Genomic DNA, 25,801 nt, shown 5'->3' on the forward strand with positions numbered 1-25,801 from the left:
ACCGTACCATTGGTGTAAGAGCCGAGGAAAGTTCCCATGCGACGCGCTTGGGTCACATTCAAAGACCCCTTGTTGTACTCAAGGGGTGTTATTGCCTTCAGGCTTGCTAATCCGGCAGCCATTTGGACTAGGCCCCGGCGGATGTTAAGGCCATTTTTGTACTTGGCCCATCCGTCGCCAGGCGACGCCAAGCCCAGAGAAATGGCCTTCACTGAGTCCGTGTCGTAAGATAAAATTGGCACCCAAGACACGGAGCCGGTCGCCAGCGGACTGGCGAGCTGCGCAGGCCAGGCAAGTAGGAGAGACAGTATCGCAAGGAGTTTTACGGCACCGCCATTTGGCCGGGATGATGACCTTGACCGCATGATTGACCACGGTGGTAGCTTCCAGGAGCCCACGACATTAGCATCTTCGAGAGAGAGGCCAGTCTTTTCCAAGAGAATAAAGATACACCGCCAAGCGGCAAGACCCTGCCACGCAGTGCCTAGGGCTCTTCCAGCGACAAGGCAAGCTGAGATTATCGTGGAAACGTCGGTTTGGGTGAGTCTGAATGAGCTGTCGAGTCGTAGTGAGCGTCCAGAAACGGCGAAAGACTCGCCATCAAGACCTTTCCACATGCCGAACGCGAAGACGACGCAGAATAGTGCATATACGAAAAGCAGATACCACTCTGAAACCAGACGCGACCAACGCTGCCGTCCGACGTTCCGATGACATGTGTGAGGTGCTCTGACTTGAGTGTTCGCAACTGCCTCGGGAAGCTTTTGATAGGGATGGCTCCTCATCTCTATATTCACCATGTTGGTAGAGATTCAGAGCGGTGTATAGAAGCAACAAATCGGCTCTTGTTCATTCGTTTGATAAACTAAAGTGATCTTGCTTGGGGATGAACTTGGGAAAGAAATATTAATAATGTAGATCAAGTAGACACAAAGATCCCCTTTTCGTTCAACTGAGCTCAAGTTCCCATCAAACGTATAAATAGATTCCCGAGTCAAATGACAGCCTGCCATGGGAAGCGTACCCGCAAGGGCGAAGGCTGGGGAAAGAAGCAGGCTACGCCTTGGCAGCGAGTTGTTGGTGGTCAGCATGCAGGGGCATCAGATCCTCAGGATGAACGGATTATGTATAATTGGAAAATGTTCCAACTAGACCCAATTATTGGCGGCCAAAGAAGGGCCCTGTGCTACACATTGTGGATGTGATATAGGATGTTAGCAACTGTTGTAATGAAGATGACCAGGTGAGGCTATGTGCCGCCTCGTATGCACTGGATATTGGAGACTCACCCGATAGGCCCACTTCAACGTGAGGATTCTAATCCTTGAACATACCTAAGCCCCGAAGTTGAGCATGGGCATGCGGTAATTTTCTCCCCAAAGCCTTGGTGACAGCCAGTGAAATTGACACAAGCGTAGTCCACCTCTGTATGCCCGGGACCGAACAAACATACATAATCTAGGAGCTAAACTCTAAATTCGGAAAATGTCGAACCAGTCGTACTCATATTTGAGAGACATCTGGCGCCTTGGCAATGAGCCTGGTTACCAGTGTCGCGCGTGTTTGCAGATTATTTCTGGCGAAGCAATGGTCCGAACCTTTCGAGTTCTCCCACCCGGGATGGATCAGCAACACAAAAAGCCGGATTCTGAGGACCCCAGACGACCATGAATTTATAATACAAGATCTTCGTCTGTCGTGCTTGCTAAAGCCTGGGGTGGGTATTATGAAGACCTTGCCCAATTCTGCGCCTACAATCTTGCCACGCCGAACGTGGATGTCTTTGCGGAGGCTTTTGGTTCACGGCTAATATTCGAATCGGAGAATAACATGATGCAAGCCTTGTAAACAGGCGACCGCCGACGAAAGCTGGAGCAGACGATACTCGCGCTATCCGAGGTCCCACTGGGACAGTCTTGGCCCGAAGAGAGCCCCTATGACATATCCGACATACTCAAGGCCCTGGGAGTCCTAAACACATGGGCAGAGCGAGAAGAGACTCGCTTTGACTTCGGAAGCACGCACAGCAACATCTTACACCTTACGTGGCGTCGCTTTCGTGTTTGGGTCAAGTGTGCAGCATGTGGTGCTGCCTCGGTCAACGATGCTGGACTTTTCATCGAGAATGATTGTGAGCAAGTTCATGGTATGACAATGTATCGATTTCCGGGGCTCGGTTATTTTCACACCCATCCGGGGGGCATTTGCCTGCTGATAGATGAGGAAGGCTGCATTGTTGGGCGAGCGGTTTGGGCCACGCCCGCGTGTCCATGTGAAGAGATGGAGATCGTGAGACTACAAATGCCTAATCTGCCAAGGCCACGACCTAGGTCGAAGTTTTGTGAGTGGCTGGGCTGGCTGGACTTCATGATCTGAGACCAGCTCCTTCGATATTTGCATAACAGGTCCAGACTATCTTCCAGTGGCGGACGGTATAATTCAGACTCTGTAATCTCCTCGGTGCAAGGGTGGCGGGCGCAAAGTCCGACACATGTCACAAACGTGGTTCTGTGAAGTATGATCGCATATCCGACTGCCCTCATCCCGACACTGACTCGTTACATTTTTGACGCTGCCAGGCAAGATGCTTCCAAGCAGTATGGTTCGGTAACAGTGTAAGACTCGTAGACTGATTGGCGTTCTTCCAAGCTTCTCTCGGCTGGGAGTACCGATCACCAAAGGTTCAGAAAAGACGTATTATTGGAGGAAAACATGTCCAATGTTGCCTCTTTATTTTCAATTGCACTGCATTCTTAGCAGCCACTATCCAATGAGACCACCGAATCTCATCCCCATGGCCGACAAGTATCAATCCGCAGGAACGCAGTAAGCGCCAGCCCACGTCATGGATTACCTTGGTTTCACTAATTTTAGCGCAAATGAAAAATGAGTGCGCTTTTGCGCGTGAGATCTCTTGCGCACACAGCCGCACACCTATTTCGTGCTTTACTTCATTGATCTTTTCGCTTAATACAACAGCACGGTCACCTAGATTCAACATTGAAGCTCCCGAGGATTGCAACGAATTTCAAAGTCACAGTTGAGACATGGACCACACCAGAATGCAACAGCCAACTGAGGCGCAAAATGTCGAAGGACGCGGTTCAGAAAGAGTCCCTGCAACGCGTCTTGCCATGGAGGAACGTGAACAAATAATTCGCCGCTTATACATGACCGAGAATCTTCCGTTGACAAGGGTTTTAACGATCTTGCGAGAGACATATGGTGTCCAAGCCACGTAAGTGATCACATCGCTTCCTCAAATCTCAACTGACAAGCTGTGCAGTCAAAGACAGTTGACGGCTAGGATTAAACAATGGGGGTGGGGAATATCTAAAACGGCAAATCTAGAAAAGTTGAAGAGGGATCATGTCCTCCGTCAATCCATATCTTCGCTCACCCGGCAATCTGAGTCTGGGTCACAAGCTAGAGAATCTTTGAACTTCGAAAGCAATCGAGGTCAGGCCAGTATCACAGACGGTTCCAATTATGGTCTGGAGAACATCCCGAGAGGCGCAGTATCACACGCAGAAAACGCTCTCGATGCCACGGCCCAGTTGGGAGAAAACACGAAAAGTCTGGGCTACGAGCTTCCAAGTTCCGCTATACCGTCAGACTTAGTAGAAACGAAGAGAGAAAATGAGGAAATGAGCTCACCAGAGCAATCACAAAGCAGTGTCCCAGGATCATTTTTGGACAGCATCTCAATATGCTCTACTTCAGAACCCCAAACTTTGGAGTCGGAGAAGAGAAGGATTGTCGACAATGTTATGAGACACTTTCTTGAGAATATGGATACATATCTTGAGGACATTCACTATAACAGCGAGGCGGGCGACGCGGAAGACGGCGGTGACAGGAGAAGTCGTCCTTCACAAGACAAAGGCAAAGGGATATCCCGAAGCACCGGATGTCGGAAAAGAGTCATTTCTGGGAAACACGTTCAACAGCGTGATGATGGGGAAGACAACGAAGCCGACGATGGGGATGACCAAAGAGATGGTGGAAGCTCCAAGAAGACGAAACTTGATCCAGAGGGCGGCAGGCTATTGCGACTTGCGTGTCCCTACTTCAAGTGGAACCCCCGCAAATACCGCCACCATCGAGTCTGTGTTAGCCCGGGATGGGAGTCCGTTCATCGAGTGAAGTAAGTAGAGCAGTCTGAATCTCAATCGCACTTTTGGTCCAACCTAACATATGACAGGGAGCATCTATACCGCTGTCACCAGAAGCCAAAGTATCAATGTTTCAGATGTTTTCGAGACCTTGAAGGGGAGGCGACTTTGAGAGCACACCTTCGAGCAAGCCCCCTGTGTGAAACTGTCTCTTTACCGGAGCCTTGCGACAAATTCGGTACTGAAACTGAATCGCGTCTTCGAAAACGATCTAATGGGAAGAAACCAGAGAAGGATCAATGGATAGAGGTGTATAAGGATCTTTTCTCCGTTCGAGATGAAGACGAGCTTCCGACTCCCTGTAAGTTCGGCCTCCAAGATTATTTACTGCAACTCTCGCTAAACCAAGCCAAAAGACTGCGAAGACTTCAATCTCGCTTTTCACTCAGAATCCTGGTCTGAGCATGTTCATCGCGAGGTCAGACCTCTTCTCCGCGAACTTTTGGCGACTGAAGTTGCCCAAGCCATTACGAATATTGCCCCCGAGATATTGCACAATCTGCGTGATCTCGTCCGTCAGCTGGAACCGACGTTGCGACGAACTTATGAGCAAAGACAGGAACAAGATCGCGATCAAGGCGTCAATAAAAATCAGCCGGAAGAGCAAGAGATTGGTGAAGAAGACGACGATGAAAAAGTCCTCAGCCCTCCGGCTGGCCTTCCATATCTAACACCAATCCCCCACGGCTCAAGTAACATCCCGCACGCCTTGACTTCAGTCTCTGCTATCCATAATCCAACTACCGATGTATCAACATATATCCCGTATACCTCAGCTTGGACTCCTGATACCTGGACTTCGGATCCTCTTTACTTGACGACTGGGCATCCTGGATACGATGGGGCCGATGTCTTTGGCCAGACTTTCAACCCCTCCATGACCACTTGGTCCGGAGGCGTTTCTGCCTACAATAGCATGCAGTCTGGATCTACGTTGGGATCGGATTTACCTAATACCGGCGGCTTCTCAGTCCCAGATCAAACCCGTCTAGCTCAGCAATATAATCAAGAAGATGCAACCGACCTGCAGGAATGGAGTGTTGTAGGGGGGGATCTCACGTTCGATGACACGAACATCGACGGGGATAGTTTGCAGGCTGACTTTGGTGGAAGCCATGGTGCATCTCCTGGAGGTGGTGGCCCATCTGGAGCAGTATGAAGTGTCGTTAGAGACTAGGTAGTCGTAGGACAATGAAATTGCGATCTTGAAGACGTGTCTAAGTGGGTCATACATCGTCGACACGAAGTGCATTGGCTTTGTATCGAGCTTTTGCTTAAGCTATTCATCAACTGCCGTTACTGCCGCCACACGAGATGCCGTGACACTCCACCTCCATCGAGATGGACACATCGCGGGGATCACCCGCAAGCCAAGCCGACCGGCTCCCCTCACTAACAGCCCCTCCCGATCGCCACGCCACTAACGTAGGCTAGGCCTCCTAGACCGCGGCCCTAAGGGTATCCGTCGCTTTGCCCCCAGACACTTTTCTGATCGCATTCAACAGCTCATCAATTCCCTGTTGCATCTTGCTGCTGCCTTGCGAATGAACAAGAAACATTCCGTCTCGCTGCTTATCCTCCGAGATGAGGATTCATGCATCCCTGCCTGTCTCTTGGTATCCATGCGAAATGCCAAAATGCAACATCGCTTCCCAACCAAAAACGCCTTCTTCCATTGCCAATATACTCCGAATGCCGGTGTCCTTAGACCAGGTCCCTCAAAAAACGCCTTCGCCCAAATCCCGAAATCGTATCCTTTTCTCGGCCAACTTCCATAAAGATCATCATCATTACCTTCCCAATCGAGCCTCTCGTATCCCCCCAAAACCGTCCCAAACTCACGTCCTCGCCTTCTTCTTCCTCCTCCCCTCCCCCTCGTCTCTCGCACCAGACCGCTTATTCGTCGACCCCGGTGCTGTAGTTGCTGAATGTGATGATGCTGACCCAAAACCGTGCTGTTGTCCCTGCTGCTGTTGGAGTTGATATTGGGCGTACTCGTGATATTGCTGGTGGTTGTGGTACTGCGCCGCCTGATATTGCTGTTCCCCGAAGTCCATCCCGGCGACGCCCTCGTCCTCGCCGGCGCAGGCGTCGCACTCCTGGTCGAAGGCGTGCGTCTCGACGTCGACGCCGCGGCGGCAGCCCCCGAACTCGTCGGCGTTCTTGGCCTCGAGGCAGGACAGCTGCTGGGAGAGTTCGGCCCACGTCAGGGACTGGTTGCAGCGGGTGCATGTGCCCGCGAAGAGGATGAGGCGACACATTGCGCCTGGTGTGTTCTGATTGCTTGATGAAGACTGTCCTGGGATTCGTTGTGTGAGGAAAGTGGTGAGAAAGAGGATGAGTTTGTCGTCGAGGAGGACAGGTAGGACGACGAGTGCCGGAGGAATCAAGGGGGGATATTAAGAGATGATGAGTATGCCAATTGTATCAATTGACCGTCTCTTGGCCAGAGAATCTCGAAAAGATAAAACAACAACAGCGGAAGAAATGAAGAATCGAGTCAACTTGGGGGCGAAAGGCACCCTTCAAAAGGCGCGACAAGGGCCAGCCAGCTCTGGGATCGACATCAAGGGGGGCCTTAGCACCTGGTGCACATCTCGCGGAAAACGGGACGGGAGCAGGGGGTGTGCTGTGGCAGGGGTGAGGGGTGTGTTGCTGCGTGTTGGCGTGTTGGTGTGTGGGTGTCGGCAAGTGGGGGAGGAGGGAATCGCGCGATCAGCCGCAGAGAGGAATAAGATTGATCGAGCAATATGCAAGACACAAGACACGGAAGCAAGTCGAAAAAAAGCAAATCTACGGTTCATAAAAGTAATTATTTTCAATACGATAAATCAGAAGAAAAAGCGCCGGCGCGCGTGCAAGGAGACGGACAGTGGCCGCACATGCAGCAAGGCACATGCACCCGCACCCCATCAACCGTCTTGCAGCAAACGCCCCCGGCACTTGGCCGTAGGAGGGAAAGGATGAAAAAGCTTTTTCTTCTGGTTTGCCCTGTGTGGGATGGTAGGGCCATTTCCCCGTCCAGTTGACTTCCCTGCTCCGGTCATTGACGGATGTACATCAACACTGTCAGTCAGCACAACCATGTAGCTATGTGTGTGTCTGAGTAACGAGAATGTGTGCGGTCGGGGAAAGAAAGGAAGGAAAGGAAGAGAATCACCAAGGGACCTGTCGCTGTCTCTCTTCCAGCTGCTGCCACCACTCGGCGATCCAACGACATCTCCGCGCGGGAGAAGCCACCTCCGTGAAGCCCTACTACCTACCCTCAGACATTGGAGCTAAGGCAAAGACAATGTAGGCCAGGACGGGGTACACTGGCCGATGTCGATGGCACATTCCGGGCCTAGCTCTGCCTGCCTGTCTGTCCCCCAAAAACTCACTGACATACCATTTCTGAGTCGAGATAAGGTGATTTATGGCCAGAGTGGCAGCGGACGGGGCTTGCCCAACGGCGCTGAGACAATGGGAGCTCCTCCCACGAACGGCCGGAAAACCATTCTTCGAAGCGTTTTCTCTGTTCGTCGATGGAAAAGTCCAACCCCTCTTTTTGCTCTTTCTTCCTTCGGACCTTTGCTCCGTTGTGGCGCCTCTCTCCGGCGGGCGAGTATTGGTTCACCGGGGTTTTCTCCGGTCAGAGTGTTATGTTGCTCGCCAACTCTGTCAGAAGTGTATGCAAAATCAATGCGTACGCCTTCTTGAGAAAAAGACACATCTGCGGACATGTACACAGTAATCACGGATACGAGCTTAAGAGATCGGACAAGGAACTGTAGGGCGGGCGAAGCGTTCGATGGGGGGGGAGAGGGAAAGGGGGGCCGGATGCCAGGATGAGCATGGATCATGCGGCGAGCAATGCTTCAAACCTTCCTGCATGGCAGATTTGCATGGCTGCTGCGACAAGGATGAAGCTGTCTCGCAAACGGCCGAGAACCTCTCCCACCCGCCTCAGTGCTGCCCCCCTCCCTGTCTGTCTGTCTTTTTGTCCCCCGCCAGAGTGACAGCCAAGCTTGCAACCCCCCAGCTTTTGCCCTCCTGCTCACTTTTCGGCCGGCACAGCAATTTGAGAAATATCAATGCTATATTTAATTCCAACCGGTTCCGTCGTTCGTCTTGGCTGGCCGGGGACGCCTGACACGATTAAACACTGCACCACAACCCTAAATCGACCTGCGCGATGGTCCTCCTGCCCAGCAGCGTCGCACTGGCGATTGTAACTCACATGCACATCAGGAGCCCAAAGTGATCTTCTTGACTTTGCGCATGTCCCGATATCACTAATCTGTCTCTCATCGACGAAGGTTGAGCATCTCGCTCGACTGTGGTGGGGCGGCGCGGGATCGCCCTTTACACTTCCGGCGCATGGCAAGCAGCAGGAGCAGCAGCTCACTGCGTCGGCCGCCGCACGTGGCATCACGGACATTACCTGTTTCGATCATGTCTTGCGGGGGTGATGAGGTTGTGTCTCTGTTGTCTTCTCGGCCGCTAGCTAGATAGCGGAGGGCCTATTTGTTATTCCCCCAATGCAAATTTGTGCAATGCGATACTGCAAAGTGAGAGGGCGTGTGGCAGGAATTGAGATTGAGAATTGGTGACAAATTGGGGTTGCATGCGGCACACGTCGGAGGATGGCGGGATTTGTGTATGAGAAGTCTAGACCGCAGACGATGATACGACGAAGGGGCAGCTCTCTTATTGGGAGATAGAAAACACCATCAAAGATGAAGGCTAAGCCGTGTCGTGTCGTTCGGCCGTTTGTTACACATAAACGACACCTCGTAGACTGTCGTTCACGTCAAAAAGTTCGTTACTGCTTTTGCCAAGGTCGTGGTGTCATCGAACAGACGCTCGTTCGTCCGCCTTCTCGCTTATCGTGTTCGTGCCGCCGCAGAAACATCAGGCTTGAGATTTGCTTCTTCTGCGGCCAACATCTCGCGTGGTGTTTACGTGCATGTAAGCCAGATAGAGTTCTCACTCTGCCGTGAGTTTGTACGGTGGAGAGGCGGCAGCACCTTTCCACGTCTGGGCGGGCGCTGTTTCTTGCATGTGAGAGAGATGTCTGTGCCGTTCGGGAGCAGGTTCCGTGATGCACGCCAGCCCAGGTCTGAACGGGGCAGGAGTGTCAGAGATGCAGAGGACAAGATGCCTCAATGTCGAGGTGATCAGAGGGGGAGAGAGGATATCATGGGCCATGGCTCTTTGGATTATTCCCGGTGTTCACGCGCATTGGCAGGGCACGTTGAAAGCACACTTTCCCAACTCAAGATGCTGGCGTGCCGCCTTTCGCGTGGTTACATCAGCCAGATCTTCACCTTTATCAATATGATTTCCAGATCCCACCAGTGCGTAAACTTCCACACACAGCAGAGGAGCTGAAGCGTTTGGCATGTGAGAGCTCCTCCTCCTCCCCCAAGTCTGAGCTTCCGTATCACCTCGCTCCTGATTCGCCTCCTCCCCCCGCCGCTATCTTTTGACAGCTGCGGCGCGCCGCGCGCGGATGCCCAAAGTGGATGAAAAGCTACCCTGAAAAAGCCGGTTCATGCGAGACGTGATCCCGGTTTGACAGGTTGTATGGGCCGCGGGCACGATCGTTCGCCCTTGTCACCAAAGTGTATCTCAACAAAACAGACAGAGAGATGGAGGAATAGAAAGGATTGATTAGGTTAAGGTTGTGGAAACGAGCGTGGCTTGACAGATTTACCTTGCAGATGCAGCGATGGGGTGCTAAGATAGCCGCCGCGCGACGACGAACCGTCCGAGTGTGCTCCTGGTTCAGTACCTTTACCTTTACTCGCAGAAAGATTCACGTCCTTATCTCACTCACTCACAGATGCGTTCCTCGACGAGGAGACGGATGTATCCCACCGGATGTATGACATTGCAGTTCCAGCTGCCAGCTGCAGGTACCTGAGAAACGAAGCACGCACACACAAAACAGAACCAAAGAACAGACGGTGCGTTTCGCTCGTTTGCCTATCTAATTATGTATCGAATCGTGCAGCAAACGATGAGCAGTCGATGCAAGGGTCTGGGCAGAGAACGACAAAAGGATCTGGCCCGCCTCGCTATCGCTATCCGCGGATGCCTCGTTGCTCGATCCGCCCGGTTGTCTGTGTTTTTGCGTCGTCGCTTATCGGAGGCCTGCCTATGAGGATGTTCTGTCTGCGCGTGTCCGGATCGTGCTTGCTAGGATTTTTCACATGTGAAAGGGAAAAAAAAGATCAGACCCTCTCAGATCCTGCAGGTGGTCGGTGTTGGTTTTTAATCGCAGTCGTCGATGCTACAGAATGTCATGAATAACCTCTGAGAAGGAATTTTGCGAACGAGTACTGCTGCGCTGGAAGACGCCGCCCGGGCCTGGATCATGTATGAATGTTACGAAGCAATAGCATCAACGAATGCACGCGTCACGAGAGGAATGTTGGGTCTCGCACCGGCAACCCGCCTCGCCGTCTCGGATGCTGCCGAGGAGCCGGACGTGTCGCTCTGCGTTCCACTGGACACTGTGGACGAGTGAGCGAAGCGCGTGTTGACGCGTGAAATCATGAGATTCGATTGAGGCGGAACTACTATTATACAGTGTGCTTTTTCTTTTCCATCGTCAACCCGCCTGTCCTTGCCAACCTCATCTGCCGTAACATGGAAATGGGGAATCAAAAAATTCAGCTGTAGCATGAGAAAGGAAAAAAGACGGTCTGGTATCATGTCCACAAAGACCATGGAGCTGCACTGAACGGAATACGCATCCATACGATGAAGGACGTCATATAGCCTTGCTTGAGGTGTCATTGACGACGCAAACCCACGTAGAGATTCAACCGTGATACGATGCTGGTGTGATGGAATCACTCGGCGAACGAGTTGAACGGCAGTCGAGATGATCGCTTACGCCGATAGTGGCAGTCGCAACTTTCCTCAGGCACCAAAGCCCAAGCGGTATCTTGCATCATGACCAGCAGGAGTGTCTCGGAGCTTCACCATGGCCACCTGCGAAGGGAAATATTCCACGATAAACGAAGAACGCCACCGGTGTCAGATTCTGGAGCGTCCAAGTCCGAAATAGTGTTCCAGCCTTCACACAGGCGAAAAGAGCGTGCATCAAGGACATTTGGCAGGAAACCCATGTCGTCGCAAAGCGTCATTACGCACCGTGTCCATGTCAGGGTCGAGGGTCCCGGTCATGCCAGTCAAGGAACATGTGCAAGCGAAGAAGTGCCATCATCATCGTCAAGTGTCGAGTGAGTTCAGTGCATCGGAAGTCAACGAAGCAGGACCATAGGCAGTCCTTCATCTTCCTCCTTGTTTGCGATTCCCGGTTGTTGATGTGTGTCCAAGTATAACAAGTAGGACGCTGTGCTGTTGCAAGTCCAGCGGATGAAAGTTATCAGTCGTCGAGAATGAGAATGAATCGTAAAATGCGATGCGACACGCCGGAGTCAAGGGCATGTGCACCGCTTCAGTATACGCAACGCGAAAGGAAGCATCATGTCGAGTCCATGGCAAGTGATCAATCACATCACGTAGGCATGGTCTCCACGAAGTGGGCGCACGCTCAGTGCCTCCTCTATGAAGCTCCCGGGGGTGCAGCACCTGGCTGGCCCGCTGCGCCGCCTTGTTGCTGTTGATATACGAGGGACTGGTACCATAATGCAAGGTAGTTCTGGTAGCCTCCGTCTGTTGATTCATTAGCCACTATCACGGGTGCTGCAACACGTTGCCATCACTCACACTGGGCATAGGGGTCCGCGCCATCGGCTCCGGCTGGAGCTTGCGCAGCTGGGGGATTAGTCGATCCTGATGCTGGTGGGTTAGATCCCTGTTGAGAGTAGCTTCTGTCACTGTAATCCTGGTTCTGGCGACCGCGACCACCACCGCCGCCTCCGCCACCGCCTCCGGAGTTCTTCTGACGCTGCGATATGTTAGCATCTGTATTCTCCTTCAGTATCTATGCCAACTTACCACGGCATCAACCTTCTCTTCGATTGCTTGCTTTGCACGGGCGATGCTATCGCGCGAGCCGATGAGAGCAATTTCGCGCTGGACCTCCCCTGGTCCTGAAGATTGGGCAACGTTGATCTTACATCCGGTACCGTTCTGCATGTCCCGAATGGTTTCACCACCTTTGCCGATAATCATACCGACAGCCTCGGAAGGAACGTAAATAGCGTCGTGAATTTTGTCGGGACCTCCAGCCTGCGGGCCAGCATCTCTCTGATGACCACTATCCTGCCTGGGCGGCTTCTTAGCCGGGGCGGCAGGCTGGCCGTCATTTCGACTATCGCTGTCCACAATCTCCATGATGAGATCCTTCGCTTGAGCAGCAGACTCTTGCGAACCAATGAGATTGACAGGTCGAAGGCCGTTAACGCTCTTAGACTCGCCGACAATGTTGATGTGGCAACCAGATCGCTCCTGCAAGTCGCGGATCGTCTCACCGCCACGACCAATAATGAGGCCAACGGTTCTATCGGGCACCATAATCTGCATACAATCTTCGCCGTCTCTCAAAGCAGCGGCGCCTGCGGCTGCTGCTGCTGCACCTGCGCCGCGGTTGTCGCGAGGAGCTCCCTTCGGGTTCGCAGCGCCGCGGTTGATGGCCCCCATGCCGCTGTCTTCAATGATGCGGTTGATGGCGGTCTTCACCTCACTGCGTCGAGCCCTGGGGCCGGTAATCTTGCACTGGCGGAAGGGACCATTGTCGCTGGACGGGAGAAACTGCACCCGGCAGCTGGACTCGGATTCTATTCGGCGCAGATTCTCGCCTTGGCGACCAATGATCAGTCCAACGAGACTGGACTCAATCTGGATAGTCTCGGCGTTGTCATCGCCGCCGCCGCCGCCGCTGGCTCGGAGTGGTGACCGTTCTCTGGCGTTGGAGTTGCGCGGCGAGAAGGCGCGACCACGGGGGCCTGGACTATAGGACCGTTCGCGACCGTAATCGCGAGGACGTTCGTCGCCGCGTCGTTCATCTCTGTACGGGTTGAAGTTGTCGCGGAACTGGTCGCGACGGTTGGGAGGCGAACGAGATCGCGAGCTTCGGTGGTAGCCTCCACGAGAATCCTGGCGCGGAGGCTCGTTGGAGTAGACGAGGGGTCGGTCGTAGGAGGCAACGCCCTTCTCAGCGGCAAAGGCCTTAGCTTGGGCGATGGCGTCGGCGATGCTCACAGTGCCAGAGTTGACGGGCCGGATAGAGCTCAGATCGAGACTGCCGCTCGCGGAGGGCTGAGGCAGCTGGTAACCTCCGCTTGCGCCGTAAGGAGGCGCACTCTGCGGCATTGGAGGGTATGACGGAGGTTGGGCACCGGGAGGAGGAGGGTATCCAGGCGGCATGCCAGGCTGGGATTGGGTGGGTGTCGAGGACGTGCCTCTTTGTGCTGCGCCTATCGAGGCGAGTCGTTAGTTGGGGATGTAGACAAGGCGCGGTTCATGTTTCGGGTACCTACCTAGGGCAGCAAGGATGGACGAGATGTCGCGGGGTGGTTCGGCCATGTTGGCGATTCTTTGATGCTTCACGATCAATAGAGAGGATGGTGAGTTGTCAGGTCAAAGGAAGTCGTGAGGTTGAAGGTCTCGTGGGTGCGCGAGTTGGATTTTCAGTGCGACACGATACGAAATGGGATGTGGATTACGAGTGGGCTTGATCAGGTGATGAAGGAGCGCCGCAATCTCTTTATTGTCGCGATATCAGAGGAAGACAAATCAATGCAGTATTCTTCTTGGACGACGCGATGATGACCGTACTGATGTTGGAAACCCGCGACAATGCCCTGATGTTGTCGGTTGGAGAGGAAGAAGGGCAGGGCAAGCTGAGGGTGAGAGTTGCAAGGTTTGACGTCTGAACGAGACCGCCTGCCGAAAACAGAATGCGCCGACCTTCAGCTGCGATGCGCGACAGGAAGGAGGGTCCAGGGGCAGGGCGGGCAGGAGGTTGGAGAGTGGCCCCTAGTGAAAATTTGGAAGAAGCGGACTTATGTTGCTCCTTGCCGTCAGAGAATGAGGTACTGGCCCGTGCATCTGCTTAGCTAAGAAGCGGGAAGGTGCACGTACCCTCGCCCAAGTCGTCGCTTCTTCAGCGGCGCAGCTGCCTTCCAAGGCCGGCGGTGAGATAATTGCGGCCAAGTTTCTGTGCTCAGGAAGCTACCTACCTACGTCACCTCTGTCCAGAGCTTCCGTGACTGACTGATTTCAGTCAGGCAAGGCGCAGTCAACTCCGGCTCAGAGCATGAGGAGCTAGGATGACTGCCACTCGCACGCCTGAGTGAGCAAGAAACTCCACGTGAGTTTGCGACACTGCAGACGATCCAATTCATGCCTCGCATGCAAGATGTGGCCAGTCAGTCAGTCTCAGGCGACTCAGTCCGCAGCCATATGGTGGTGCAGCAGGCCACGCATAGCTGCTGACAGACTGGACCTAAGGGCTGAGTAGACCATCATCTTACGATACGAGATTGTTAGACGTGCCTCGCAGCTAGAGGAGGACCATCCGAATATCTCATCTAAATATCCGTCTTACGGTCTCGTCCCAGAGACCGCAAGCGCCGTCTTCATCGTTGGCGGTTCGTCGTCCGCAGCGTCTGCAGCGAAGCGCCCAACGTCGCAGAGCGCGGGCCACCAGCGGCCAATCATTCTCTCGTAGCGTCAAGACTTGAGACGACCCCACAGAACAAAAGGAAGCACGGGGCACTGGTGAGTTCTTGTTTGGTGGGTCCATCGCCAGTTGCCGCAAGAACCCTCCGATGGAAATGCACATCGATGGAACGCTGAGCAGGCAAGCAAGGTCCATGGAGGAATGCAACTGACTGTGCTTTCCTCGGGCACCTTCCATCCTTCCTTCTTCCGATAGGTAGATGATGGTTAGCCGGGGCAGTAGCACTGGAGAAAGAAACTTGGCAGGTGGAATGTGAATGAAGTCAAGAAGGTGCCACTACTGCCTTATTAGAGGTGTACCTGCCGTGCCTGCACCTGCACTTGCCTGCGCTGGACCTGCCTGCCTAGTCTCTCGTACCTTACCTGCCGTGCCTGCCTTACCTTACCTTACCTTAACCCATTTAGACGAACTGCCTAGGCATTTGAAGGGAGGCACGATTTGTGGGATTGCCTTAAGCTTTCCTGCCGTCTGACCAAGATCAGCCTCCAAAAGACCGTTCCTGTCGCAAACCGGTTTTTGACCTGCCGTGGTTGTAGTGGCAAATGCTTGGCACTGATCATCAACCATGCCCCATCGCCCACCCGCGCCCATCGCCATCGGCCGACATGCCTTTTGGTGGAAAGGTCTGCCCAGCAAACACATCCACACTTTTTGCCAAAACACCAAGGGTCCGGTCCCCATTCTTGCCCGTCGCTTGCCCAGCCAGCCAGTCTTTTCTCCTCTTGCCATCTCGTTGCAGGGGTCGTACCTTAGCGGCGTGAGCCCAATGGCGGCATCCGCATGACGATTGGACAAAATGTTTGTTCAGACGATTGGGGCCCCCCTGCAGGCGCCAGCCATCCGCCGCCTCTTTTCGTTCGCTGGCTGACGATCTTTACTCTGTTCCTGCTTTGCTCTTCCCAGTCACCATGACCCTTCGTGCAGAACTCCCCGGAAATCCAGCAAATTCAGAGAATTCCAGACCACCCTAGCCAGGACAACTCACCGTTTCTCTCGCCCGCATCGCACCAAAGCCCATCTTGCAAGGTCCGGCACAGCCACCGGCACCACCTGGCGTGACTCGCGACGGGGATGCGACTGGGCTTGAATCTTGACTGGGCAGCTTGTCCACGAGGTTATCGACGAGGAGGGAGGTCGAGAGGGCGCCCGGCGAGGGTGGCACGGTGGGCAGCGCCGTTGCCCAACAACCTTGCAGATGCCCTGAAGGTGGGCAGCTCTCCGCAGAAATGCCCCCGGCTTGCCAATGGCGTCAGAGTGCATTCTCGCCGGGAGAGCTTTGAACGAACCGGAGCCTACGAACGAGACCGGGTTCTGTTAAAATGCCATTCCCCTCTGCTGGCACCCCCGAATGGCGACTTTTGGAAAGATGGGCACCATCCGTCTGTCGCTCCGTGGTGTCCCCTTGCTCAGTGACTCAAACATCCATTTGTATATCACTCGCGAGTTCGCCCCATTCACGAAGCCGTCGACTGCTGGCTTAGACGAATGCTGGTGCTGCTTTTGCTTCTCGTGATACCACAACACCACCTCACTGCGCAAGTCAAGTTTCAAGCAACGAGCCTTGTCTTTCGACGAGACTCTTGTAGGAGCAACACACTCAACTCGGCACACACCCCGTAGTTATCATTTACCCTTCGCCAAGCGATCTCAACCCAGCTCAACTCTCAACCCGTCTCTCACATCAGCTCCAGCTCGGCCGCCAAGCGGAGCCGCAATACGAGCCTCATCGATCGAGTCAATATATTCCGTGCGGTCTCATACGGCTACACAACATCGAGAGTCCCGTCCCGTCTCCCGGAAATATCGCTTTGCCTTAGCAGTGTTTGGGCAGCCGCTCATCGCGACCCCGGACGGCGTCTTTGGTTGGCTGAGAGCAGCCGTTGAGCGCGCTTAAAAAAGGCTTCACCCAAGTCCTCCACCTCACCTTGCACCCGCACTCGCCTCTCTGCCTTTGCCTGGTGCCGCCAAACGGACGAAACAAAGGCTTGGGCCAAGTCCAATTTCCTCAAGGCCACGGCCAAAAGGGCCTTTGCAGGCTTTATTCCTTCTGCCTCGAGGTGTGAATCAAGTAAGCAGTCTTTCTTCTTTGATTTCGGGACCCATATCCCCGTCCCCCTGCTGCTGCGCGGCTGCTGCGTGATCCCGCGGCCTCGACCTCGGCCGTGTTAGTCGTGCCTTCCTTTTATTGTACTTCCTTCCCATTCACGACTCCCTTCTCTGCTACACCTCTCCCAACCCAAATTCAGTGTTCTTCACCTGCACCTCAAAGACCCCACAATGGATTCATAGAGAGCTTGTTCAGTACCAGTGCTTGACGAGTTTCCTTTGTCAATTTCCTTCTTTCCTCTTTTTTCTGTCTTTGCCTCGACGAGTGATTCACCTAATTCAGTCACCACCACCTTCGACACACAATCCTCTCTGCTTGTCGACCACCACCGCCTCCTCTCTTTTGGGACTTTTCACATTTTTTTCTCTCTTCTGCTTCTACTTTTCTGCTGGCCACGAAATTTTGCATCAAAAATCTTACACCATCGATAGACTCAAGATGTTTACCTCGCGGAAACAACAAGAGGCCTACCCGGCCGTCCCCGACTCCCTGAGGTCGGACTCGCTCGAGATGTCGGAGCTTAGAAAGACCCAACAAGCTCGAGCCGACACCTCACCCTACATCACGCCCTATCTCGGCCTCAGTGCCAGACTTTCGCAAATCTGGATCAACCGCTGGACGATCCTCCTCTTGCTCGTCCTGCTCAGAATCATTATCCTCATCGCCAGCTTGAACGACAATGTCGACGAAGCCAACGCAAAGGCACTGTCTGCCTGTACGAAGGTGGAGGATATCGGCAGCGTCATGGCTTCCATGCCCCACTACCTTTCCGTCGGTGTCAACGAACTGTCCGCCAAGGGCATCGAAAAGACCCTCGATGGCATGGTCGCGGTGCTGGGTCTGGTCATCACCGGTGTCCAGAACCTCATCATCTTCGTCATCAACATGATGACCTCCATGTACACCTGCCTCATCACGGCCTTCGTTCACGGTGGTCTCGACGTGGCTTCCGATGTTACCAAGAAGGTCACCGATGCCATGAACAAGGCTATTGGCTCCATTACCGACACCATCGACGACAAGGCTAAGAGCTTGCAAGACGGTATCAACAAGGCGGCCAGTGCCATCGAAGACTCCGTTCTCGGCAAGGTTCTCCCAGACTTCCCCAAGGTCGACTTCACCGGCCCGGTCAGCGATCTGCGCGATATCAAGATCGACACCAGCGGCTTCGTCAGCGATCTCAACAAGCTCAACAACGACCTTCCCACCTTTGAAGAGGTCCAGAACATGACTGCCGAGGCCATCTCTTTTCCTTTCAACTTGCTGAAGCAGACCGTCAACGACGCCTACGCAGGCTACAAGTTCGATCGTTCTGTCTTTCCTGTTGCGCAGAAGCAGGCACTCACGTTTTGCTCGAACAACAACAACATTTCTGATTTCTTCCGCAATCTAAGGGACAAGATCACCAAGGCTCGCATCGCTTTCATCGTCGTCCTCTCCATCCTGGCCGTGTTGGTCATTGCTCCCATGGCTTGGCTCGAGATTATGCGCTGGAGACGCGAGCGCAAGACGGCCAAGATCATTGCCAACGGCCAGTACGACTCGATGGATGTCGTTTACATTGCTTCTCGCCCCATGACTGCGACTTATGGCGTCAAGATTGCTTCCCACTTCAAGGGCAAGCGCCAGATCATGGTTCGCTGGGCCATCGCCTACGCCACGTCTCTTCCGGCCCTCTTCGTCCTGGCTCTTGCTATCGCTGGCTTTTTCTCCTGCCTGTGCCAATACATCATCCTCAAGGCCGTTCAGAAGGAGGTACCGGCCCTGGCCAACCAGGTCGGCAACTTTGCCGGCGAGGTTGTCAACACACTCGAGGGCGTTTCAAAGGAGTGGGCCGACGATGCCAACGGCGTCATCCTCAACACCCAGAACGAAATCAACAATGACATGCTCGGATACGTCACAAACGCGACGTCAGCGGTCAACGACACCTTGAACACCTTCACAAGCACCATGACGCTCGGCCTTGAAACCGTCTTCAACGGCACCATCCTGATCAACCCCATCAAGGACGTCGTCCGCTGCACGATCGGCCTAAAGGTTGAGGCTGTCCAGAAGGGCCTTACGTGGGTCCACGACCACTCACAGATCTCGTTCCCCACGTTCGACAACGACACATTCAGCCTCGGCGCTCAAGAGTCAATCTCGGGCGACTCGGACCTCAACACGTTCCTTGCTTCGCCATCGTCCGTGACCACCGACGAAGTCACCGGCGCCGTCACCCACGTCACCGACTGGCTGGAGCGCGGCATCATCCAGGAAGCCCTCATCTCTACCGGTATCCTCCTCATCTACGTCATCATTGTTCTCATCGGTGTCATTCGCGCGCTGGTGGGCATGGTCGTGCCAGACAAGGGCCGTGCTGAGGGTGGATTGAGGTATACTGGAGATGACCGTCCGGCCATGAGCCCGAGAAGCCCGTCGAGATCCCATGGCAACGACTCGCGATTCCCGCAGTTTGGTAGTGATCATTCTGCGGTCGATGACGAGCACTACTCGAGAGACATCCGAGACGAAAAGACGATCAAGAAGACCAGCATGGGGCGCGCGCAGCCCATGGAAGGCCACGAGAGGTCGAGCTCATACGGCCACTTTGACACTGCGTCATCTACAAAGTTTTAAGACGGTATCTATGTCGACAAAGAATATCGAACATGCAGAAAATACAACAAGAAAAAAAAGACAAAGAGGTTGGAGACCTTATACTTCCGGCCTGGCTGGACCTTAGCCGAGAGATGCCCCTCATTTTACGACAGGTCTGAATAATACGAAGAGCATGAGATAAAAGGCGTTGGATCATGGTGGAATTTACCCCATGGTGGGGACAGGGAGGGAAGGTCGACTCAAAGATACCAACGGCTCAGTTGCCGCACCGTTTGTTTTCGATTCTACAACGGTTCTCATATTTTGCGTTTTGATTCCGCCGGAATGATTTGGTTCGTGGCAGCTTTGCTAGCTACCAGAATGTCTATTCGGTATATACCACTAGGTAGTTGAAGATTGAATATACTGCTAGCTGCAACCAAAAAAAGCTCAAATGTCCTGATAGCCGCTGTGTCGTGATGAAACAGACGTGAAGTTCGCCGGCAGAGTTGGAGCAATGACATTAACCACGACGGAGACGGAGCCGTTCGGGATAGGCGTACCGACGTGTCCCACAGTATGGGATATGTGGGACACGATTTGGAGTCCGAGGCCATTGCCTGCCGGAGCGGCAACGGGCCAGATGGCAAAGTGATGTCTTTGAACCTCTTTTGGGCATCTCCGCCCCGCCGCCGAGGCGAATTGCGCTGTGGTGGGCTCCGCCGCTGGATGGCGGGGCAGGGGCCTGCAGGTCAATTGAACCACTCAGGAGGCCAGGATTTGGACAAACAGGCCGCTTGCCGGCATCGGTGCTGTGGCGGGTGTGGGGTGCAGCTGGTCCCTGGGGGCTCTGAGGACGCTGTATCTACGCAGTATCGCCACTACGGCGGGCAGCGTCCGACTTTCCAGCGGGTTGGGGCGCCCCAAGCAGCCCTGCGCTCAAGTCGGAGCTCCCGTCCGTGTTCCATCGACTCTGGCGCTGGCACCGTCCCGCCTCCCTCCGACCAGTGACTCCCCGATCCCCCTCCCCCCACGCTTGTCGGAATCATTCATAAAACTACCACCGCCTTTCGAACTTCCTCCAATTGACCCTCCACAAAGCGACAGCACCGAGTCAATTTCTTCCGTATACCCCATTGACAGGTTCATATTCAACATGGAAGGTCTTAGGCAAACATTCCAGCGCTGCAAGGCCCAGGGCAGGGTGAGTCGTTGCTGCTTCCCCCGGTCTCGTGCCCCGCGATCGCAATCGAGGGGACCCCGCGGTCGACACCGTCACCGCCGAGACGGAGCACAAGAACGGAAAACTGATGATTTGAACAGTCTGCGCTTGTTACCTATGTCACTGCTGGTTACCCCACGCCGCAGGACACGCCCGGCGTCCTGCTGGCCATGGAGAAGGGTGGCGCTGGTAAGTTCTGCCCCTTGTGCTGGGCCGTCGAAGAGGACAGTTACTGACACCGCGCAAGACGTGATCGAACTCGGCGCTCCCTTCACCGACCCAATTGCCGACGGACCCACGATCCAGACATCGAACACTGTGAGTAGCACCCGCCGAGCGGCATTTGAGGGCGTTGCGAGGACTAACATGCGTAGGTTGCGCTGCAACATGGCGTCACGATCGAGTCCACCCTCCAGATGGTCAAGGACGCAAGGAGTCAGGGCTTGAAGGCGCCCGTGATGCTGATGGGATACTACAACCCCCTCCTCAGCTACGGCGAGGAGCGCCTCCTGAACGACTGCAAGAGCGCCGGCGTCAACGGCTTCATCGTCGTCGACCTGCCCCCCGAGGAGGCCATCTCCTTCCGCAAGCTTTGCACCAAGGGCGGCCTATCCTACGTGCCCCTGATCGCCCCCGCGACCTCGGACGCCCGCATGAAGATTCTCTGCAAGCTCGCCGACTCCTTCATCTACGTCGTCTCCCGCCAGGGCGTCACCGGCGCTCTCGGCTCCCTGAACGCCAACCTGCCGGACCTCATCGACCGCGTCAAGAAGTACAGCGGCGACAAGCCCGCCGCCGTCGGCTTTGGTGTAAGCACCCGCGAGCACTTCCTCAGCGTCGCCCAGCTCGCCGACGGCGTCGTCGTCGGCTCCCAGATCATCACCACCCTGCAGAAGGCCGCCCCCGGCGAGCTCTTCAACGACGTTGAGAAGTACTGCGCGTACCTCTGCGGCCGCAACAGCCCCGAGGGCGCCGAGACCACCCGCGAGGTCGGCATGGTGGAGGCCATGGCCGCCGCCAAGGAGCCCCAGAACCCGACCGTCGACCACATCACCGCCGACCAGGACAGCGAGCTGGTCGCGCAGCTCGCCGCCATGCACGGCAAGATCCCCGAGCGCTTCGGCGAGTTCGGCGGCCAGTACGTCCCCGAGAGTCTCATGGACTGCCTGTCGCAGCTCGAGGAGGGCTTCAACAAGATCAAGGACGACCCGTCCTTCTGGGAGGAGTACCGCTCGTACTACGAGTACATGGGCCGCCCCGGCCACCTGCACCTGGCCGAGCGCCTGACGGAGCACGCCGGCGGCGCCAACATCTGGCTGAAGCGCGAGGACCTCAACCACACCGGCTCGCACAAGATCAACAACGCCCTCGGCCAGCTGCTGCTGGCGAAGCGCCTCGGCAAGACCAAGATCATCGCCGAGACGGGCGCCGGCCAGCACGGCGTCGCGACCGCCACGGTCTGCGCCAAGTTCGGCATGGAGTGCACGGTGTACATGGGCGCCGAGGACGTCCGCCGCCAGGCGCTCAACGTGTTCCGCATGAAGCTCCTGGGCGCCAAGGTCGTCGCCGTCGAGGCCGGCAGCAAGACGCTCCGCGACGCCGTCAACGAGGCGATGCGCGCGTGGGTCGTCGAGCTCGACACGACGCACTACATCATCGGCTCCGCCATCGGGCCGCACCCGTTCCCGACCATCGTGCGCACGTTCCAGTCCGTCATCGGCACCGAGACCAAGGCGCAGATGCTCGAGAAGCGCGGCAAGCTGCCGGACGCGGTCGTCGCCTGCGTCGGCGGCGGCTCCAACGCCGTCGGCATGTTCTACCCCTTCGCCAACGACCCGTCGGTCAAGCTGCTCGGCGTCGAGGCCGGCGGCGACGGCATCGACACGGCGCGGCACAGCGCCACGCTCTCGGGCGGCAGCAAGGGCGTGCTGCACGGCGTCAAGACGTACATCCTGCAGGACAAGCACGGGCAGGTCGCCGAGACGCACTCCGTGTCCGCGGGCCTGGACTATCCCGGTGTCGGCCCCGAGCTGAGCTCGTGGAAGGACAGCGAGCGCGCAAAGTACGTGGCGGCGACGGACGCGGAGGCGTTTATCGGGTTCCGCCTCATGTCTCAGCTGGAGGGCATCATCCCGGCGCTGGAGTCGGCGCACGGCATCTACGGCGCCATCGAACTGGCCAAGACGATGAAGAAGGGCGAGGACATTGTCATCTGCCTCAGCGGTCGCGGCGACAAGGACGTGCAGAGCGTGGCGGACGAGCTGCCGAAGCTGGGACCCAAGATTGGCTGGGACTTGCGCTTTTAGATGAGGTGTGTTAAAAGGGGGGGGGGGGGGGGCTTTTCACGACGAATGGACACAAAAACATTTGCAGGCGTAACGAGGGGATATCCATTTTACGGGGATGGGTTTTCACGGGCAATTCTGGGAATATAGCATTGTAGACCACAAAAAGACATAAGGGGGAGTTTCCTCCCTAGTTTTCATGAGAAGGTTTTTTGTACATATGATACAATGAGTTCTTTTCAATTCTTCCTCTCTTCGTGACGACCTGACCCTTTCCCTGCGGTGTTTCGAACGAATCATATCGTCCTATCAGACGGCCCGGCATTCTGCCCCTCAATGTGCACCTCCTCGTACGCCTCGTCAAGCGCCTTCTCCTCCTGCGCCTCCTCGCCGAGCGCGAACCCGCCGGCCTCGGCCCTCCTTAGCGCCTCCTGCATCTCCAGCGAGACGCGGATGTGCTCCACGCGGTCGTGGTACAGCTTGTTCGGGTCCTCGCCCGCCCTGTCGGCGCGGATGGCGGCCCAGCTGCGGATGGGGATGAGCGCGGAGAGGTCCGGCACGGGGGCGCCGTTGCTGGTGGTCAGGGTCTCCTCCGAGACGCCCAGGCGCTCCCGCTCGGGGCCGCCGACGGACTCGCGCCAGGCGGCGGAGTTGATGACCATCCAGCGCAGCTTCCAGCCGCTGGGGCCGAGCTCTTTGACGCGCGCGGTTTTCGTCTTGGTCACGTAGGCGTCGAGGCCGCCCTCCTTGCGGATTGTGCGGAGGACGCGGATGGTGAGGCGGGTGCGGACCCAGGCGCCGAGGGCGTCAGACCAGAGGCGGCGGCGGTGGACGTTGGGGCGCCAGGTGCGCGGGGTGATTTGCTTGTGTTTGGGGGCGACGTTGTTGCCGACGCGGATGCGGGCGGAGCCGTAGAGGCCGGTGTTTGATTGTTTGTAGATGAGGCGGGGGCCGAAGGGGTACGGCGGCAGGGCGTCGGAGGGGAGGTTTTTGATGGGGATCGTTTTTGTGAGGAGGGTTGGTGTGGAGGAGAATTGGCGGAGGGTTGGTGGTGTGAGGGCGGTGGGTGTGGGGAGGGTCCCTGGGCGGAGGAGGGAGAGGCCGCGCATCGTGGGCGAGGGTTGTGAGGTTCGGCTGCAGAGGGTGGTGGTTGCCTCGAGGGCAGGCGGGAGGGAGGGGGGTATCGACGTCGGTTGGCGGGTAGTGCTTCGTGATGTTCGAGGAATGGAATTTTTGGAGTTGCAGCTTTCCGTTCGGGCGGGCTGATGTTCCGCCCGTTGGTTGCAATTGAGGGGTTTGATTGGCTGGAGGGGCGGTTTGGCGGGGGCGGCGACGAGGAGCTGGGTTAAAGTGGAATCAGCTGATTGCGTGTGGGTTTCGCGACCTTATCGTTGGGCCGGGAGTCCGTACTACCTTCAACCCCACGCCAGCCTGACGTAGCGAGCAGAGACTACCGAAGTTGCAGTGACATTCCGACAACCACAGATCAATCACTTTTCTTCCGGTCAAGAACAAGGTGGAAAGTCACAATGCTCCCCCCGGTTGAGGAGTCGGTCCTCCAAAATAACCCCGAGTTCGCGGCGCTGCATCATACCCTCACGACGGCCATCCTCAACCCAGACGGTTCGTCAAAGAAGCCGTATACCAAGGAACAGTCCGCGATCCAAAATGTGCGAATGCCCTCAGTTTGAACCATCGCCGAATTCCAGCTGACATCAAGTCTAGGAACTAGCAGACCACACCTACACAACCGCAAAAGACCACCTCCTCACATCCGCCATCGCGACCACCGCGCCCCCGGACCCGAAACCCGCGCACCGCTCGCTGCGTCCCACATCCACATCCACATCCCAACAACAACCACCACCGCCCTCACAGCAGCAACAACAGCTCCCAGAGCCCCTCCTCGACCTCCTCCTCCTCCTCCCACCCCTCCTCACCTCCCCGACGCCCCTCGACCCCGCCTCCGCCGCCATCCTGCTCTCCAACCCGCCCTTCTCCCAGCTACAATCCCTCCTGCCCCAACTCGGCGAGCTCGTCTCCTCCACGCTGCACACCTCCGCCGTCTCCCTCGCGCGCATCGCCAACCCGTCCACGAACCCCTCCTTCCTGCATCGCACCGTGCCGGGCCTCAACGCAACCTACGCCAAACTCGAGACCGACGTCGCGGCGGCGCGGCACGCCCTGGCTTCGGAGCGGTTGCGCGCGGCGGCCGCGCTGACGGAGCTGTTGGACACGCACGCCGGCGCGCTGACGCTGCTTGTGCGCGCGCTGGAGGCGAAGCACGGGCTGGTCGCGCGCAGCCTGGAGATACGCGCCGCGGAGACGGGGCTGGAGGCGCAGCGGGCAAGGGCGGAGGCGGAGGTGGCAAGGGAGGGGGTCGTGAGGGAGGTGTATTCGCCTGAGATGGTGGTTGCGCTGGGGAACTATGAGGCGCATTTGAGGGATGCGCGGATACGGTTGGAGGGGACGGTGGCGAATTTGAAGGCGGAGCTGGAGGGGTACGGGGTTGGGGAGGAGGGGAGGGGGGATGGGGGGAAGGAGAGGACGTTGAGGGAGATTGCGAGGAGGTATCGCGAGTTGGAGAGGGAGAGGGACGAGGCTTTGAGGGATTTGGAGAGGTTGGGGAAGGCGTGAGGGTCATCAACGGGGAGTTACGGAACAATCGAAGAGATTACCAAAGAAGCAGAGGTCACGGTCTAGGGAGACAGATTATAAAAGACGTCGCTATATTGTTACACAGCTGGGAATGCGTGTGTGGTCTACCTATGGTGCGCCAACGTT

At 56.0% G+C, this 25,801-nt stretch overlaps 6 protein-coding genes across 6 annotated transcripts; 3 read left to right on the top strand and 3 right to left on the bottom strand.

Annotated features, from left to right (window-relative positions):
* Positions 1 to 6,071: 6,071 nt before the first annotated feature.
* Positions 6,072 to 6,436, bottom strand: COL26b_005862 (uncharacterized protein; the record flags this gene model as incomplete). Its single annotated transcript, XM_053178697.1, has 2 exons — positions 6,072 to 6,090; positions 6,120 to 6,436. The coding sequence occupies 2 exons, from the start codon at positions 6,434 to 6,436 to the stop codon at positions 6,072 to 6,074; spliced, it is 336 nt and encodes a 111-aa protein (XP_053037340.1).
* Positions 6,437 to 11,892: 5,456 nt separating this feature from the next.
* COL26b_005863 (uncharacterized protein) lies at positions 11,893 to 13,661 on the bottom strand (the record flags this gene model as incomplete). The annotated part of the gene is made up of 3 exons (XM_053178698.1): positions 11,893 to 12,081; positions 12,132 to 13,552; positions 13,616 to 13,661. 3 exons carry the CDS (start codon positions 13,659 to 13,661, stop codon positions 11,893 to 11,895), a joined length of 1,656 nt encoding a protein of 551 aa, XP_053037341.1.
* Positions 13,662 to 17,365: 3,704 nt separating this feature from the next.
* On the top strand, positions 17,366 to 19,549 carry COL26b_005864 (uncharacterized protein; the record flags this gene model as incomplete). The annotated part of the gene is made up of 1 exon (XM_053178699.1): positions 17,366 to 19,549. The coding sequence occupies one exon, from the start codon at positions 17,366 to 17,368 to the stop codon at positions 19,547 to 19,549; it is 2,184 nt and encodes a 727-aa protein (XP_053037342.1).
* A 1,117-nt stretch (positions 19,550 to 20,666) lies between these two features.
* TRP3 (anthranilate synthase / indole-3-glycerol phosphate synthase) lies at positions 20,667 to 23,038 on the top strand (the record flags this gene model as incomplete). The annotated part of the gene is made up of 4 exons (XM_053178700.1): positions 20,667 to 20,714; positions 20,834 to 20,921; positions 20,980 to 21,050; positions 21,107 to 23,038. The coding sequence occupies 4 exons, from the start codon at positions 20,667 to 20,669 to the stop codon at positions 23,036 to 23,038; spliced, it is 2,139 nt and encodes a 712-aa protein (XP_053037343.1).
* Positions 23,039 to 23,313: 275 nt separating this feature from the next.
* On the bottom strand, positions 23,314 to 24,126 carry COL26b_005866 (uncharacterized protein; the record flags this gene model as incomplete). The annotated part of the gene is made up of 1 exon (XM_053178701.1): positions 23,314 to 24,126. One exon carries the CDS (start codon positions 24,124 to 24,126, stop codon positions 23,314 to 23,316), a length of 813 nt encoding a protein of 270 aa, XP_053037344.1.
* A 420-nt stretch (positions 24,127 to 24,546) lies between these two features.
* On the top strand, positions 24,547 to 25,654 carry COL26b_005867 (uncharacterized protein; the record flags this gene model as incomplete). The annotated part of the gene is made up of 2 exons (XM_053178702.1): positions 24,547 to 24,687; positions 24,743 to 25,654. The coding sequence occupies 2 exons, from the start codon at positions 24,547 to 24,549 to the stop codon at positions 25,652 to 25,654; spliced, it is 1,053 nt and encodes a 350-aa protein (XP_053037345.1).
* Between the last annotated feature and the right edge of the window lie 147 nt (positions 25,655 to 25,801).

Source organism: Colletotrichum chrysophilum (genome assembly GCF_026319265.1).
Source record: "Colletotrichum chrysophilum strain AFK26 chromosome Unknown scaffold_41, whole genome shotgun sequence".
Classification (NCBI taxonomy): Eukaryota; Fungi; Ascomycota; class Sordariomycetes; order Glomerellales; family Glomerellaceae; genus Colletotrichum; species Colletotrichum chrysophilum.